The 18288-nt window shown below is 60.2% G+C and overlaps 1 protein-coding gene and 1 long non-coding RNA gene across 2 annotated transcripts; one reads left to right on the top strand and one right to left on the bottom strand.

Moving 5' to 3' along the window:
* Positions 1-36: 36 nt before the first annotated feature.
* On the top strand, positions 37-1699 carry LOC121104066 (transmembrane protein 270-like). The gene is made up of 3 exons (XM_040636554.1): positions 37-54; positions 840-1247; positions 1325-1699. Exons 1-3 carry the CDS (start codon positions 37-39, stop codon positions 1616-1618), a joined length of 720 nt encoding a protein of 239 aa, XP_040492488.1. The 3' UTR covers positions 1619-1699.
* Positions 1700-9069: 7370 nt separating this feature from the next.
* On the bottom strand, positions 9070-12052 carry LOC121103668. The gene is made up of 3 exons (XR_005835862.1): positions 11878-12052; positions 11171-11569; positions 9070-10583 (listed from the first exon to the last, which is right to left on the bottom strand). It is a non-coding gene; the product is annotated as an uncharacterized LOC121103668 (long non-coding RNA).
* Positions 12053-18288: the final 6236 nt, after the last annotated feature.

Below are 18288 nucleotides of genomic sequence, written 5' to 3' on the forward strand. Positions count from 1 at the left end.
CAGACCTTCACAGCCACCTCAGAGCTGTTGGGCCCCATGGACCTGTCCCTGCCGGTGGCACTAGGCGACTACCTGCCTTAGAAGCCCCACCCCCAAGCCAGGTGGCTGTGTCCCACACTGCCCCCTAGGGTTCCAAGTGGTCCTCTGGACAAGGGCGCGTAGGGTCCAGATAGGGGGCTTTAGGACTCTGATGAGGGGCCGTTCAGCCCCAGGACTCAGGGGGGGCTTCCCTGTTTATAGACTCTTTCCCCACCCAAGCTCACTCTTTTCTCCCCGTGAATGGGAGACAACAAAGCCAGCCTGTCACCCAGGACAGAAGCCTGGAGGTCTTCTTGGGTCCCTCCCTCTCCTTCCCTCCTCTCCATAGGTCCCTCAGTCCCTTGGTCACTGTTCCCATGCCTCACATCTCTACCCGTAACAGCAGTGCCCTTTGCCCCCAGCCGCCCTCATGACACCAACAGGCAACCGGTGGGCAGGAGAGCCCAGGTGTTTGGGAGAAAAGACCCCCCTGGGGTTCAAATCCTGCAGGATCAGAGGGCTGAGGGGGATGGGTGGTCATTCCTTCAATAATAATAATAATAATAATAATAATAATAATAATAATAAACAGCCCACTTCCTTCTGTCTAGAGTATTATAAATACTTACTTCAATCCAAGGGAAAGAAAACCAACAATAATTCAAAACACTTTCTAAAGCCCCCTCCTGAGAATGGAGTCCTTAGAAGTGGGCAGATTGGGGAAATTGAGGCCCAGAGAGAAGGGGGGCCTGGCCCGCGGTGGCGGGTAGGGCTCCTCCCCCACGTGAGTGACAACGGGTTGGCTCTCTCTCCTCCTGCAGCTGGTCCAGAACCGGGTCCACCTCTACAATCTCTTCCTCCTCAAGATTCGCCTCTTTAACCGCTGGCTGTCGGGGCTGGCCCAGGAGGCTTGGGGGTGCCGCGGCTGCCAGGCCCCTCCAGCTGCCAGCCCCCTGGGCCGGGCGCTGAGGGCAGGGCTGGGACTGCTCGGAGTCCCCGTGTGGCTGGGGCTGCGGGTGCCCCAGCTGGCCTGGGCAGGCGTGCGGCGCTGTGCCCGGACCTTGGGCCTGGCCCCCAAGCGGCTAGGCCTGTCTGCGGCCACCTGCACGGACCTGCTTCTGTCCGGCCTGCACGGTCTGATGCTGGCAGGCTTGCTGCTGTTGCTGCTGACCTGGAGGCTGTGCCGGAGGGCCCGTCGTCGCTGCAGCCTGGGCAGGCTGCTCAGCAAGGTGGGCGGGCCGGGCGGCGCGAGGGCAGGCCTGGGGCCCTGGGCCTGGCCCCTTGCCCATCCACTCATCCCCTCCAGGCACTACTGGACAGCCGCGTGGTGCCGGAGCTCCGGGCGCTGCTGAGGCGTCTGTACTGGTGGGTGGAGATCACGACGGCGCTCACCTGGCACCTGGCCTACCTCATCACCTGGACCACTTGCCTCGCCTCCCACCTGCTGCAAGCCGCCTTTGAGCACACGGCCCAGCTGGCCCAGTCCCAGGACGCTGAGCCCCCGCAGGGCTCAGGAACCTTGTCTGCGTCCCCGCTCCCCGAGCCCCTGGGCCCCAAGGCCAGGCCAGCCCTGCCAGAGCATGGGACCCCTGCAGAATAAGTATGTCTGCATCTGCCTTTCTGAATCTGGTCTGGCCTGGGGTCTCGCTCTCTGTCCCTCTTCCCTACTGGTGTGTGTGTGTGCGTGTGCGTGCATGTGTGTGCATGTGTGCCCTAGGGCTGCCTCTGGGAAGGAACTCACATTCCGTGGGCCCCTGATCTCTGCCAGATGACCCTCTCAGATGCTTTATGTACATAATTTTGTTTAAATCTCATAGCATTACAGGCATCAGGTTTGATTAGCTCCATTTTCCAGATGAGAAAATTGAGCCTCAGAAGGTGGAACGTTCCCAAGGTCCCCAGAATGAGTCAGCACTGGACCCTAGATCTCTTGCTTCCCAGCACCCCTAACTTTCGTAGGTCCGTGCTCCCGATTCTCAGGACTGTCAGTGCCCAGGGCTTTAAGGGAGATGGGTCGTTAGAGACTCCGGCCTCTGGGGGGTGCCAAGGCCTCACGTTTCAGAGATTTAGAAAGTTCCTTTGAGTAGTGACTCCTGAGCTAGTCTGCAATTAGCTCGTCCATTCCTTTACACTCTTAGTCACTCACGTTACCACTCAGCTACCCAGCCACCCAGCCATCCATCCATCATCCATCCATCCATCCATCATCCATCCATCCATCATCCATCCATCATCCATCCATCCATCATCCATCCATCCATCATCCATCCATCCATCCATCCATCCATCCATCATCCATCCATCATCCATCCATCCATCCATCCATCATCCATCCATCCATCCATTCATCTGCCCATCCATCATCCATCCATCCATCCATCCATCCATCCATCCATCCATCCATCTGCCCATCCATCGATCCACCCATCAACCCATCCATTCATTCCTCAGCCTGTTTACCCACCTACCTGCCATCCATCCACCGCCCACCCATAAGTCCATCCATAGATCCATCCATCTATCCATCTCCTCCAGGGAGAGGGAAACATCCAAAATCTCAGCTGAGGGAGCTAAGCAAGCTCACGTGGCCGTGGCTCAGACTCCCCCTGCCCCTGAGGACAGTGATTCTGTAAGAGGAGGGGAAGGGATCGTTTCGTGGGAGTTAGCAATCACCTTCCACTCACTCTCAAGCCTGAGGGTGCTCAGAGTGTGGGAAGATGTTCCAGAGAGTTCTGCCCCGTATTTGCCTTCTGTATTCTGGTTCCTGGGGAAATTAGGGCCAGATTCCTGCCCTGCCTCCCATCTGGACCGGCAGATGGCCCAGGGTAGGTGTGGGGTGAACTTCTGGGCCCTTTCTCTGAGTCTGAGGAGCAGCCCCGGCCTGGCCCTGGGGGAGACATCTGAAAGGCTACCATCTGGCCCACGAGGCAGAGCATCTGCTGGGAATGTGCTGGAGTAAACGTGACTGGGATTCCAGAACATGCACACAACTTGTAGGGAAAGCTGTGTGCTGAGGTGTGTGAAGTTGGCCGGTGGCTGAGGTTGGGGACTGGGGGAGAGGGAAGGAGGCCCCAGGGCAGGCATATGGAGTTGCATGGGCCCCGAGCTGCATGGGCCCAAGCGGGTGTTTGACAGGCCTGTGGCCTGCAAGGCCTGGGGTGCCAGGAGGGAGGGAGGGGGCAGGTGGAGAGGGGCCTCAAGGGCCAGAGAGGGACAGGAAGGGCCACGGCCTGCACCTGGTGGGGCACGGGGAGGGGGGATAAGACAGGAGCCAGGGTGGAGCTGGGGGTTGGACTGGAGGCTGGGACCAGCAGGGAGGCTGGCACAGGCCTGGGGAGTGGGGCTGGAGGCAAGACCGTGTATGTGATACTAGTATTTTTCCTTTTCTAACTTTTCAAACATTATCCACAATACAGACATGTTAAGGTAACAGTGTTTCCTTCCTCTCTGGTTAGAAACTTGGGAGACACAGGGTTGTGTGTGTGCTGCGTATCTTTCCAGCCATGATGTGTTGCGTACGTGCAGGCCGGTAGGCAGGCAGCCACGTTACACCTGCAGCTCTGCCTCCGACGGAGACCAAGCCTGCTACGCGCATCGTTAGGCGGAAGGCTCACATGCCACCCACCCATTTCCAAGTCAGTCCACGTGGATGTCTTGTCCTTTCGAACTGCTGCATGGAGGTCAGCTGCAAATTCTGCTCTTTCCCTGCAAGGGAGCTCCAAAGCACTGGGGGTGGGGGTGGGCCCCAGAACTGCGTGCGGGCAGGGACGGGCGCAGGGCAGAGGTGGCCCCTGCCCTGGGGAGTTCCTCTGTGACCCTCCACCTGCCATGCTCCCACCCCTGTGGTCTGGGGCCGAGACCTCTGGGGCACGAGGGAACAGGACTGGGGGAGGGGCTGCGGTTGCAGAGGCTGAGAGCCTAGCCTGGCCTTGGACCCGAGGTTGGGCTGGGGCCAGGAGACCAGCTGGGATGATGCTGTCCCGGGCATGTCCACCTGCTCAACTTGCCCCCTCAGACAGCTGGCTCCCAAATCCTTGGCTGCTGGCGGAAATGAGGACACAGCTGGAAAAGGCCTGGCCTCCACTTTCCACACTGGGGCTCTGCACAGAGTGGGGGGGTGGCACTCCTGTGTGGCTGCCTGGGCTAAGTGCCCACTCACACGACACACTGGGGAGAGAAGACCTCAAGGCCTGGGAGGTGGAGTAGGCCTGAGGGCAGACTGGGAGCCCATCCTTGTGGTCGGGGTGGCTGGGAAGACTTCCTGAAGGAGGGGACATTTGAACTGGGTTTACAAGAGAGGAATGTACCACAGCCCCTGGATGCCGGCCCCAGGTCTGCTCCGTGCCATACAAACGTCGTCAGGCTCCGACCCTTTCTGGACCTGGTTTTTCCTAGTTGTTGTTGCTGACCTGTGACGAGGGAAGGGCCCCCGGCTGGGTTCCAGAACATAGGCTGACACCTTTGTCCACCCTGGGAAGCGTCCAGGCCAGCGAGCTGGGGCGGCACTGAGCAGGGGTGGGGTGGCTTGCAAGAGGGTCGCCCCGGGCCTGAGGAGAAGGTCTGGCGGGAGCTGAGACCTTAGCTGAAGCTCTGACCCTGGGCCTCAGTTTCCACATCTGTGCAGTGTGGGGTGACCAGATTATCCCCGATGGAACAGCCAGCACTCGAGGCACCTCGGTGACCTGGAAGCTCCAGCCCGGAGGTGGTCTGGAGCAGGGGTGGGGTGGGGTGGGCCTGGGGCTGCTGTGTATCTTACCCGAGCTGAGGTCTGGCTCCGTGGAGTTACACTTCCAGGCCTTTCCGGAAGGAGGTCTTCCAGGGCCTTAGGGCTGGGACTTGGGAGGAAGGCAGGAGGGCAAGAAGCTGCCCCTGGCTGCCTCTGGCGCACACTGGGCAGCTCAGAGTCCTGGGGGTGAGAAAGCCTCTGGTTTGAATATGGGATCCACAACCTTCTGGCTGTGTGACATCAGGCAAGTCCCTTATCCCTGTGAGCCTCAGTTTCCCCACCTACAAGTAGGCCTGACGATAGCATCTCAGGCCTCACAGGGCTATCATCGGGTCTGTGCGTGAGGCAGAAGGGACCGGGAACCCCAGCTCCCTCTCTCAGGCCTGCCGCCTTCCCAGGGGCTATGGGAACCCCATTCCTGAGGCTCAGGGCAAGGGCAGTCAGTCCATCTGCCTCTGGCCTGTGTGTGTGGAGGGGCCCTGGCCTGCTGGAGGAAAACAAGTGGGGGGCAGTGTCGGGGGGGTGCTGCGGGCAGGGTGGGGGGAGCTGGCTGAAGGGCTGGCCAGAAGCTCCACGCAATCTGTCTGCTATGCAGTCCCGGGCCTGGCCTGTATTTATTTATGCTGAGCGTATATTTATATCAGCCCCTTTCTCATTAATAGGGCAGGAAATGGCTGGAATTGTTACATACCTGGCCGCCCAGGGGTCCCGCTCCGCCAAGACACACAGGGCCCTGGCTGCCCAGCCACGACTGACTGCGAGGGGCCCCCTCCTCAGTCCCCAGCCTGAGCTGCTGGCCTTTCACTGACCTTGCTTGCAGTGAGCCCCCCTCTACTTCCTTGAGCCCCCACTCACTCCCTGAGCCCACAGCCCTGGGAAAGGGGTTCATTTTCTGACATCTCCCTGTCCCCCAGCTCCTGACACCATCCCCACCTCAGGAGAAATATGGTTGTCAGGCACTGCTCAGGGGCAACTTGTGGAATTGGGAGAGGGGGCTCTGGGCAGATGGCAGGCAGAGCCTCAGAGTGAGAAATGGGGGTCCCCTTGATTTGGGGGATGGGGTCCTGGAGCCCTGGGGTGGGGGTAGGCCGCAGAGGAAGTGAGGGGATGGAGAGAGCCCTCCTGAGGTTTAGGGGTAGTCGCAAGCCGAGCCACATGGCCACCAGGCCAGAGCCTGCAGCTGATGGGGGGCTCATCCCAGTCCTGTCTTCCTGGCCACCATGGCTAGCCAAGGCTTCCCTGCTAGTGGCCCAGCAGCCCCTTCCCCGGCCCCCACGCTGCGCTCAGAGGCAAGCCAGCATCTCTGCAGGCCGAGCTTTGGGCGGGGGCCCCAGGTGCGGCTGCCAGAGCTGAGGGGCGCGGCCCCTCCCCAGAGCGCTCGCCTGACATAACCTATTAGTGCATCTGCTTCGGCCGGCTCCCCCCACCAGCCTCCCTACCCAGGCCAGACCGTGCTGTCCTGCTGTCTACCTCCTGGGGGATTTGCTGGGGCAGGGTCGGAAGGAGCCTGCAGGACGCCCACCAGCCCTGGGGGTAGCCGTGCCTGCTTCCCTGTCCCTCAGGGGCCCAGGAGCTGTATCCGGCCTGAGGCCTCTTCTGGGCCAGGTCTCCTGGCAGCTCCCCTGATGGTCAGTTGGGCCTGGGCTCCAACTCGTGCCCTCTGAGGCCTCCATGCCCTCCCAGCTCAGAGCCCAGAGCAGGGCCAGTGTGCAGATACGGCCATTGGGCCTGCCCGTTGCCCTCATCCCTGCAGTTTCAGCAGTCCTTCTAGGGTCTGGGGAAAGAGGGTGCAAGGGGGCGGCTCCTGACATTGAGGAGGAGATGCTGAGGGCCCCCTGAGTGGTGGGAGGGGCTGCTGCATGCCTGGGGATCAGGCAGGGGTCTCTGGACTTCTCAGCTGTCCCACCATCCAGGGAAGATGTGCTATATGGGGACCGGAAGGCCAGGCCCCAGGGACAGCGCCTCGCCTGGGCTCCTTTACAAAGGTCTTCCCCAGATGTCATCTTGAGCCACAGCCTGCAGAGCCCCAAGTTCATGACCAAGCCCTGGCCAGCAGCAGGTCCCTGGTGTTCCTCCCGCTCTGCCTGGCTCTGCCTGACCTGGCCCAGTGACCTTAGACAGGCTGGCTCCTCCAGGAGCTGTCTATTTACGAGACAAGGACACCACACCCTGCACGGGAGTCGTGGGGACCCAATGAGGCAGGGGAGGGACTTGCACATGGTGGGTGCTCAGCGAATAGGAACATCTGTTCTACCACCTCACCTTGGCGGCTAAGTGCATGGGGCCCCGGGGAGGGGGGTCAGTGGTTGGCCCAGGTCCTCTGCCTAGCTATGCTCCTGTCCCTCTGCTTCCCAAATGGACTCGTGCCGTCTGGACTAGGGGCAGCTGCAGGACGGCCAGCTCCAGGGAGAGGCTGCATCTTCAGAGATTCTCCTGGGACTGGACTGTGCTCCCCACCCCCCCAGACTCAGCCTCCTCTCAATGCTTGGACAGGGATGTCCCGGTCACCCAACTGTATGGGGCTCAGTGCATCTCTGTGGGCGGCAAGAGGCAGACATCTGTCCCCCAAACTCCCTCCCCCAACACTGCTGTGACTGGAGAGACATCCGACCCTCTGCTCCAGTTGGGGTCCTGCCTGTCCCGGGCTTGTGTGACCCCAGGCAGGTCACTGGGTTCTGTCCCTGCCCACGCAATGAGGCATGAAACTTTGGGCTCTGCAGCTCCTGAGTCAGAGTTTATTTTTGTGAACACTGAACCCCTCTTGGCCCTGGGGTTGGGGGTGCTGGAGAAGGCGAGTGTGGAGGCCCCTTGTCTCGGTCCCCAAAGCCCCAGGCCCCTGTTCTCGGGGCGCTGCCGCTGAGCCCTGCGGCGCTCCTACTCAGAATGGGGCCATCTGGAGCTGTGTGTGTCCCGCCCCCAGCCCAGACCCACATCTGGAGCCCAAAGCCAACTAGCCGGCTAAACACGGAGCATCTGGGCCCCGAAGAGCCTGCTCCCAGGTTAATGCGGCCCATCTGGGCCCCTGGCTGCCGCTCCGCCCTGTCTCCACGGCGGAATGCTGGCTGCACATCTGGAGGGCTGGAGCCCTGTGGTCGCCCTGCCTTGCCCGTGACTGGCGGGTCTGGAGCTGCTGCTGCGTGGGGTTCCCTCCCCGAGGCAGGGGTCCCGTGCACAGGGGGCTCGCTCTTCCTTTCCGGATGATACAGCTCACAGGGCTTCTTCTGGGGGCTGCCTTGGGAACAGCATAGTTTTGACATAATGGGGACACATGTCCCTTGCCAGGAGTGGTGACAGCTGTCACTCTGCACCAGCTCACCCGGCAGCCCCTGGCATTGCTTGAAAGAGCCTCTGGGCCCCCCAGCGTCGCCTGCCTGCCTACCCACCTGCCCAGGGCTCCGAGGGTTCTATGGGGTGCCCACCAGCTGTGGGGGGACCATACTGGGTCCTTGTCACGAAGCCCATCTCACACGAGGCGTCCGGCTGGCACTTCCCTTCTCCTCTCCATTTCCCCGCCAATACCCGTGCTTGGCAGGATGGGGGTAGAGGTCTTCCTAGAGGCCCCAGATGCAGAGAAGAGGGCCCAGAAAAGGAGGTTACCCTAGGGAACCAGGGCTGGCCTGCAGGAGAGACTGAGCGGGGCAAGGGGCTTGTGGGGTCAGGGACACCCCATGGGGCAGCCAGGGGAGGGACGCAGGTCTGGCTTGGAGGGCACTTTGGAGCCATGGAAACTGCCCAGAGGGGGCCGGGACCAGCTCCTTCTCAGACTGCCCTCCTGACCTCACTGGGGGCACGCGGCCCTACTGAGCAGAAACACAGGGGCCTTGTCACGGTCACTGCGGTAGTGAGCTCCTCACGCTAGGCTTCGGCCCTGTAATTCCCAGGTTCCAGGCTTCTGAGACACTGCTTTCTCAGACTTTGAGCCTCCTGGGCCAGGAGGTACAAACAACCCTGGGGTGGAGGCCAGATCTTGGGCATAGAGGGTGATCGGGGAGGTGGGCGGGGGGAGGGCACTGACCATGCAGAGGAGTGTAGCCAGCCTGTGGCCGGGACTCAGGGCCTTGGGGCCTTCCCGCCCAGAATGACCTGGGCTCTGCTGCGGCCCCGCCTCCGAGGCCTGGGGCTCGGGTTAGCATCCTGTGGTCACACCTTATCAGAGCATCACTGGCCCCAGTTGAAAGGAATCATTTATTGCTCTAGCCTCCAGCCCGAAGGACCTGGAGCCATGGGCAATGGAAACCACCAAGCTTCGTGCCTCCTGCTGTACCTCCTCAGCCATGGAAAATCTGACTCAACAAACATGCAGGACGGAGACACAAATAAAAAATCACAAGGGCTAGAATTTATTGAGTCTTCACAATGGGCCAGATACCGTTCTGAGGGCTTTCCTTGTATTAACTCATTGCAGGCTCCCTTGTGACTGGTACTGTTGTTACCACGGATCCATTTTACGGATGGGGACCCTGAGGCTTAGGGTCCACTTAGCCATCGGCGGGTGGGGGACGGGCTGAGTTGGGTTCAAAGTCTATATCCTTTACCACTGCCTCTCTGCACGTGGGCGGGGGGGGGGGACACTGGAGACAGAGATGGAGAAGGGACAGAGGGAGGCAGAGACAGGGGTGGCTTTTGGGCCCTGAGAAGCGATGCTGCTGTCCCCAGCCCAGGAGGACAGTGGCTTGGTCATAGGGACCACCTTGTCCTGTCCCGCCCCCCCAGGCTTTTGCCTGAGGTGTCCAGGTGTGAAGAGCAGTCCGTGCCCTGTCAAGGTCTCCAAAGTCAAACAGAGAGAGGCTTTGCGTGAATCTGAGTCCTGTTGGCCAGGGAGGGGGCTGGTTCCCCTGGCTCTTCTAGAAGGCAGGCGTCTGGGGCGGCGGGGAGGGGGTTGTGATGGTCAGCTTTGTGCCCACCTGCTGTGCATCGTCTTTCTGGGGTCACACCTGGTCCTGAGCTGGGGGCACTGTCTGCAGATCAGGCTGTGTGGAGGGTCACTGAGAGCTTCTAGGGTTGTGGCTGGGGGCCTCAGTGGATATGCATAAGTCTAGAGGGGGGCCTCCCTCCACCTGCTTCTGCTACGGCCTGAGCTGCCTGGGGAATTAAGCAGAGGGAGGAGAGGGCATTCTGGGGCCTCGTCTCTGGACTACTCTGACCGACCCTCCTTGTCCCACGGCCACTTCTAACAACCTCTCCCACCAACCAGAGCGCCTCCCCTCTTCGGCATGCACATGGCAGCCAACCTCACTGGGCTCCTCCTCTGTGCCGAGCACATTTTTACATGATGTAGTATCTCAAGACCCACAGCGTGGCAGGAAGATGCCATGCATATACCCATTTTACAGATGAAGAAACCGAGGCTCAGAGCGGGTAAATCACTTGTCCACACCCCCGACAAGAGATTCAAATCCAGGCCTCTTCTGACCCCTCTCACTGAGCCCCTAATTCCCACCCCTGCCAAGAGGGCTGGGGAGAAACCTCTGTTTCTCAAACTCCTAGGGCAGACCCAGGCTTCCCAGAGCCCCTGCCTGACGACCCCATTCCCTCACTGGCTGGCTTGGAGTGGGCTCAGCCTGGGCTTGGGGGCTGGCTGAGGGCCAAGGGGGAGGACAATAGGAGTGGGAGGAGCAGAACCCCTCTCAGAAGTGAGGGGGGGCAGCCCAGGCCAGGCCAGCAGGGCTTTCTAGACAGGGTCCCAGGCTCCATGGGGCAGGGGACAGTGGTAGAGGGGAAGGGGGTACAGTGGCCATGCCTCCTGCATACATTTGAGGTTCCGTGGCCAAAGTAGGAAGGATGGATGCTGGTCTTGTCCTGTGGTCCTAGGGGACTTGGCTCTCTGGGGGGCTCCAGCCTGGGGAGAAAGGAAGTGGAGGAGGCTCTTGCTAAGATCCAGATTAACTGGACTCTACATGGTTGAACTTGGCAAGAGGAGGAAGCTGCTGGTTCAGCCCGGACAGCACCTCCCTCCTCCGTCCTGGGCAGGCTGCGAGTGCCAGAAGGGGTGCTGGACTCTGTGCCCCTGTCTCGGGGGCTGCACAGAAAGCCCTGGCTTGACCCCCGCAGTTCCCCAGGTGGCCTTCCTGCGGCCCCTCCTGGCCCCTCCCCCTCGACCCCACCCGGGGTGCTGTCCTCACAGAATGCCTGAGTCAGATGGGGAAGGTGTGGCTTGGCCAGTAGCTCCGGGGAGAGCCCAGAACCCTCTGCTGCCACTTGCCAGGGTCCCAGTGCCTGGACCACTTACTCCGTGTCCATCCTGGTCCCCAGGACCAAGTCTCCCTGGGCCTTGGTGCTCTGGAGGGGAATGTGGGTGCCCAGGATAGGAGACAGTTTCCCCAGGTGGCCCCTGAAGGCCTGTGGCCCTGCGGCCCCGCTCCCTCAGGGCCGATGCTCATTACCCTGCCCCCCAGCGTGGCAGGGTCCCGCCCTGGTCTGGCGCACCTGCTGTCGGGGCAGCGGCTCCGTCAGCTGGTCTTAGAGATGCTGCCACTGAGGGCTCTGTCCCCATCCCAACAGTCCCGGCCTCCCTGCAGGCGCCTCTCATTCCCTCCGGGGGCTGCTGTCCCAAGGGCCCTGGTGCTGGGTCTGCAAGGACATCAGTAGCTTCCCCTCCCCTTCCCAACCTCAGGAGGGGCCCTCAGGAGTGGCTCCCACCATTCACATCTGGGGGAAGGTGATGATAGATGCTGAGAGTGGTAGAGGCCTGACCACCTTCTAGGTCTGCCTGGGGTGCACAGCTCCCCCTCTGTCTCCTTCCCAGCTGAAGACCGGACGCGACAGGCTCTGAGCATTCTCCCAGTCCACGAACACCCTGGATGCCTCCTGGCGCCAGACCCTGGGCTGGGAAGCAGAAGTCCTTGCTTGGGGTGAGTCCTGGCTGTGCTGTTGGTAGGTTCTGATGCCTGGAATCACCTACCCCCTGCCTCTGGCCTCAGTTTCCCCTTCTGAGGAACAAGGCTGGATTTGAGATGTTCATAGAATGTTCTATGAACATCTCAGCTCTTGCTTAGGTGAAGCCCACTTCTCGCCCTTGCGTCCGGAGCCCCCCGCCGCCCACTCACATTCCCAAGGTCACAGGGCTTCCCGACCAGCCCCGGGGCCGTGCCTGTGACCATCTTTCCAGCCTCCAGCCCCCTGGGCCTTGTTACCAACAGCGAGAGAGGGTCTTCCTGCCTTGCTCTCTCTTCGAAGCCAAGCAGCAGGGAGCTCGTCAGGGAGCAAATTCTCCCAGACGAACCAGGCCAGTCAACAAACAGGCGACCAAAACAACAAGGAAAGATTACGAAACCCAGATTCAGGGAAAGAGGCCACTCCAAGCGTCTCTCCGGGACAGGGGGCGGCGAAATTGGGCCAGGCCTGTGGGTCAGAGCCTGCCTGGCCCGGACTATTTTTGTACCGTCTGGGGGGTGGGGGCTGACGAAATTCCAGCTGCGTTTCACCAAAACACTTTCCCCTTAAGCCCGAGCTCCATGTGGTTCAAATTCATTGTCACTTAACTCATCACTCGAGGCCCCGAGCCACACCCCTCCCCCCCAAGAAAGACAAAAACACAGTCTCTGGCACACGGGCGAGGTGGGCGTGAGGGGTTGCGACAAGCAGGCTGGCTGCCTTGACCTTAGCTGCCCCCCGGCTCCTTCCATCTGGGCCTCGGCCTCCTCCAAGCTACGGGGAAGAGCCCCACTGGGACTCGGGGGTCACTGGCTCTCTCCCCTCTACCCCCCGCTGCTGAAAACAGGGAGCCGCTGTGCCCCGAAGTGCCGCACACAGGAATGCCTGGAGATCACCCCGTGGCAGCATCACATGGGGCCAGGTCGGCGCCCACTAGCAAGGAGAAGATCATCTGCCTTCCCCTCGCACTGCTTTAAGCCACGATCACCGGCTGCACCTGGTGTTCTTCGCCTCAGGGCTTGTTGGGGTTGGCGAGGGCGGAATCCGAGCGGATGGGAAGGGCTGTGGGGAGGGGAGCCACCAGAGGGCATTTCAGTCTTTATCAAACACGGGGACCGTGACCTCTGCTTCTGCAAGCGGCGCTGACCCGTGGCTCCCCGAGCTGGGTGGCCGCAGCTGTGGGTGCATTTTATGACGGGCCCACCTGCCCCTTGTTCCATTCTGGGGGCCTATATCTTCCCCTAGGGCTGTCCAGGGCACGGCAGGGCTAATCCACCCCTGCAGCCCAGTGCCATGCCCGGGGCTTGGCACGCGGACCTGAGGGCTGCAAATACTTGTTGAATGAATGAATGCATTTCTCAAATCCCATCAAAGTGCTATTTTCATCATCTTCGGGCCAGATGAATCCAGGGCCGCGGCTCTCCAGATAAATATTGACCATCTGGCTCTTGGATATCCCACAGGCAGGGACAGAGCTCTCTTTCTGATGCCGGCAGGAAGGAAAGCTCCGGTCCCTAGAGAGAGGTGACCCTGAGCTCCCCTCCCGCCCGCATCGGGGTTGCCGATGACCGCTTCTGCTCTGCTGACCCCTCTGCTGGGCCACCCCGCCAGCTTTGGTCTCTGGTCCCCAGACTGAGGGGGCAGCAGGGTGGAGCTGCCGGCGTTCGCTTTCCTGGGCTGGGTCAGGCAGTTCCTGAGGCAGCAGAGTTGTTTGGGTGCAAACATTTCCCTGCATTGTCCGGTTTCGGGAGGCAGCCAAGAGTCTGGGCAGGAGGCGGGGAGCTGAAGCAGGACTCTCTCCCCTCCACCCCAAAGAGGACACCTCCGAAGCACACAGGTTGGGGCTGGGAGGTTTTTCCAGGCCTCCGGGGTTGCAGAGGAATGAGCAGAAGAGGGAATGGGGGAGTCCAGCTGGGCAGGAGGGGAGTGAGGGGGAGGCAGGAGCTGGTCTTGGTTCAAGTCCAGCCAAGGGATGAGATTGTACCTCCCCAGGGTATGCTGGGAGCTGCCTGTCATTCTTGTGCTGGCGGGGTGCTCCAGCCTACCCACGCCTCTCTCTTCCAAGAGCAGCAGCCCCTCCAACCTCCCCTCTCAGCTTAGCTCCTCCTTGAAGGCTTCTTCTTGATGACACCTTTTCTGGGGACAGTGGCTCTGGAGTTGGGGTCTCCTGGAGGTGAACAGAAGGACATCCATGCCAATCCCTCGTGGGTCTCCAGAGTCTCCTGCTCTCACCGCCACTAGGCTCCTGAACGAGACACTCCCCCGACTTCTGCTTTTCCTCCCTGGAACTTCAGAAGGAAGCTTGTCTGTGTCTAGGTGGCTGGGGGCGGTGGGGGCGGGGGGCAATGCCACTTCGCACTTTGGGATGTGTATCCCAAGTGATGCTCCGTGGAGCGTTGTGGGAGGAGAGGGAAAAAAAGGGTCTGGATCCGATAAACTGGGAAACACTGAACCTGACAGCCAGACAGGACTCACCAGAGCCTTTAATTATTAAAAGGGACTTTGTGAGGCACCTGGGTGGCTCAGCTGGTTAAGCGTCGGACTCTTGATTTCCTCTCAGGTCATGATCTCAGGGTTGTGGGACAGAGCCCCGACTTGGGCTCCATGCTCAGCGGGGAGTCTGCTTGGGGTTCTCTCTCTTTCTCCCTCTGCCCGCCCTGCCCACCCCCGCTCACGCTCTCTCTCAAATAAATAAATAAATCTTTAAAAAAAATTATTAACAGGGACTTTGTTCTCCTAGGAAGGGGCCCTGGTGTGCAGCGTCTCCCAGTCTTATTTGATCTGGGTGCCATTTTTCCTCATGGAATCTTTTCCGGGACAAGTGGGACATACTCTGGGCCATGAGTGTTTAGAAAACACCTCATGGACTTGAAACGTCAAGTCACCCAGCAGAGATGGTGGCCGTGGGTGAAGATGCTTCTCCTTTTATGTCAAGTGGGAAATTACCCTTGTAATATTGGATGAAGTTGGCCACGCTCGGAAGTTGGCCAAGCTAGTGTGGAGATCTGGCCACATGATTTGTCCTCTCTTCCTTGGCACTGAAGGGAGATGAGCTGGCAGGCGGGCAGAACAAGGAGGTAAGGACAGACCTTGTCCGTCTCTCTAACTTATTCTGAAAATATGAGCCACAGTTGAGTTGGTTGTGGTCAAGGTTGGGCACGACCCAGTAGGGAAAGCGGGGAAGACCTCACTCATCAAGCTGGTGAGAAGTTCTAAAAAGAACGATCCCAGCTTCAGGAGAGATCTGATGCCAAGACCAGATTTTGGGACGAGTTAGCAAGACTGGTACCACTGTGGGGTTCTCATCCTGCAGATCCCTGTCCCCTCCTCACAGCTGGAGTCGCTGGACCCCACCAGTAGGCTTGGCTCTGCCCCAGATTCTGGGGCCCAGCCCGACTTCAATGAGGGGATTGCTGAAGGAGCCAAGTTCAATGTTCAGGGGGTCGTCATTCAATCTGGTGTCCCAGTTCGGATAAATGAAGCTCAGCTTTGCTCCCAGGGTTCCTCTTGTCTGCCTGCTGTTGGGTGTCCCCAGATTCCCATAGCTACATCCCGTTGACCTGCCGGACTCCTTCTTCCTGTCGACTCTGGCTCGTTCCCTTTGTGTCTGCCTGGGCCCCAGGCCCGACCTGCTGGATGGCCTCCTTGCAGGTGACATTGTCTGAGAGCCTGTTCCATCTCAGAGGGAGTCCAGCTGGTCAGTCCTTCCCTGTCCCAAGATGTAGCTCTCAGTTGTCCCTGGGGCTTGGACACCAGACGGGAACCATTCTGCTCAAGCCTCCATCAGGCCCTCTCGAAAGTCATTTGCTCCATTTTGTTCATTCAATTACCTATTCTTCCCATCAACGTTTGTGGAATTGACCTTGGTCACACTCTAAGCCAGTGGTTCTCAAACTTGAGCATGCATGCAAAGCCCCTGTGGGGGCTGATTTCGTAGGTCTGGGGTGAAGCCTGATAATTGCATTTCTACCAAGTTTCCAGGTGATGTTGATGCTACCAGTCTGGGGACCACACTCTGACAGGACAGGTCTGAGCTATTATCAGCTATTAATGTCCACGTATGGACTAGCTTATCAGGCCATTGAAACCAGAAGCGTCCTCCCACAGGGAGGTCTGGACAGAGTCAGGCTTGTGGAAGGACATGGACCTCAGCGGGGAGAGGTGACGTGTGCCAAGAGACGGACAGAGGCCTGGAGAGTGGGTTGGGGGCACAGAGGACAAATCTGTCTTCTTCTTAGGCTGGGCCAGGCCCCAGAGGTCAGAGTCTGGGACAGGAGGGAGGCGGGTAGGCATTGTGGGGAAGGCTGGGGCCACGCTGAGCAGAGGCTGGGATTCGGCCGCGAGCCCAGTGCACCTGACCCGTGGGGCTGGGAACAATGGCTGGGCCGGTGCTGCCTGGCCAGCTGCCCCAGCACATCTCTGTTTTCCTTCCCGGCTCCGATCTCCCGGAGCTCTCCTTGCTCGCTCCCTCTCCGGCAAGCCCATCCTGTCCGCTGGCCCCCGGACAGCACATTCCTTCTTGCTGATTTCTTCTCTGCGGCTGCAAGCGCACGTTCTCACAGTGAGGCGGGAAGGGAAGCCGGGGACTGGGGTGATGCAGAAGGGGGCTCAGGCCGGCCTCCCTGGGGCCCTGGCTCTGCCTTGAGACCAAAGGGCATCTGGGGGCGGGGGAGAAAGGAGCACTCCCTCAGGCTGGGGGTTCCCCAGTCCCTAGCCATCTTGGAGAACATAGACTGATCCCCCCCAGACTCCATCTCCTGCTGTTAGGCAGGGCCAGAGACTGGGGGTCCCTGCACTGCTAAGCCCGGAGCCCCCGGGCCTGAGCCTCACGCACAGCCACATCAGCTATACCCTCTGCAAAGCATGGCCCTGGGTGCCTGGCTCCTCATGAAGGCAAGCTCAGTGCCATAGTGGAATGGTCCCTTCTGCAACAGGACCTCCCCGTGGCTCAGGCCACCCTTCCTGAAAGACCTGTATGCAGAGGGATGTAGGGGCCCAGTGTTCCATCCAGGATGGCCCTGCCCGAACCTACTTTTATCCCACCAGAGTCACCTTGCCCTGAGGCAGGCAGGCAGGCCTAGAGACACTCCCTCCGCACACTGCCCCCCCCCCCACTTGAGAAACCTGAGATCAGGAGTATGGTGCTGGCCAGTGGGACACAATACTGTGCTGTCTCTCCCTTCCTCACACCTGGGGCCCAGCATTCAGAGGAGTCTGCCGCCCTGCATGGCTGCAGGGGGCTTGGGGCTTATGTCCTGGTGTCCCTGGGGTCTTTCCCAGGCTGTTTATGCTGTGACAGGGCTCTGCCTTGGGGTTGGGTCCAAAGTTCAATCTGGGGTCGGGGTCAGAAGCAAGGTGTCATCCGGGATTGGGATTAGGGTCAGAGCGGGCTCTGGGGCTCCGGGGGCAGCCTGTATTTCGGGCTGGCATTCAGTCTGACGGTGGAGTCAGGGTCTCGTTTGGATTCAGGCTCACTCTGGGGTTGTGGTTGGGCTTAGCCTAGGGTGGGTGTTGGGGTCCCTCTGGGCTTGGGGTCAAGTCTCAGACTAGGCACTCAGTGTGTATTAGGACAAGACCCGTATGTGGAGCCAATTAAGGTGGGGATCTGTTAAAGGTGTACCCTGTCCCAGACCCCTGCCCCCACAACCAGCTGGTCCCTGACTCCTGAGGCCTCGTAAGCGGCTCGGAGGCAGAATGAGGGCTGGGTGGGTGGGGAGGGCATTTCGGCAAATGTGTCCTGAGGCCTGTGCTGGACCTGGGGACACAGGGTGTACCAGCTAGCCCCTTAGCTCTCTCTGGGCCTCAGTTTCCCTGTCTGAGAAGCTCCATGTTGGGGAGTTGGGACCTGGCAGCTTGGGCAGCTGTGTCAAGAGGATTGGGGGTGTGTGGGTGGGGGGCAGTACGAGACCACTGCAGGACCTCTGGCATGGACAGGCAGGGGGAGGAGGGACACACAAGACAGACCTTCCTGGGAACCCACTGCATCGGGTCCAACAGCCAAGGAGGCATCTTCCACCTCTTAGTGGCTGATGGGGCCACCTCCGTCGTCAAAGGGCTCCTTCCCCAGTGCGGAAACTTCCAGACCACAAGCGTGGCTTTCACGTTAGGGCTCAGGCACGGAGCCCGGCAATGGGTCCAGATTCTGGCCCTGGACTCCAGATGCCCCCAGCCCCTGGCCAGTAACTGACACCTGCCCTGCTCATCAGCAGGGTCCCCGAACGACCGTAACAAGGGCTTTGCACTCGAAGAGCCAGGGGCCACGCTTGGCTTCTCGTTCTTCTCTCCCTCTCTCAGCTTAGCCCCCTAATCTGGCCTCCTCCTGTCAAAGCCGCAGACACAAAAGAGAAGCCCCGATTGACGTCAGGCGAAGCGCCCACAGGGCCTCTGTCTCTCCCAGAAATCTGGCTCTGGTGCCCCGTGTCGGATATCTGTGGTTTTTAAAAGGTGAAAATGGCCCATAGCTCTGCTTCTGTGTCTCCACCAAAACCTGGCAAGACGGGTGGTTTGGGGGAAGGTGGGCTCTGGGGTCCTGGTCCTGGTCCAGAGTTGGACTGGATTGCTGAGCCCCCTCTCCTCACTGAGGCCTCCCCACCAAGCCCCTTCCCCGCACTCACTTGCAGACCCCAGAATCCTGTGTTTTACCGCCGTCCCTAATACCTACCCATGCCCCG

Source organism: Ursus maritimus, unplaced genomic scaffold, assembly GCF_017311325.1.
Source record: "Ursus maritimus isolate PB19 unplaced genomic scaffold, ASM1731132v1 scaffold_2, whole genome shotgun sequence".
NCBI classification, from domain to species: domain Eukaryota; kingdom Metazoa; phylum Chordata; class Mammalia; order Carnivora; family Ursidae; genus Ursus; species Ursus maritimus.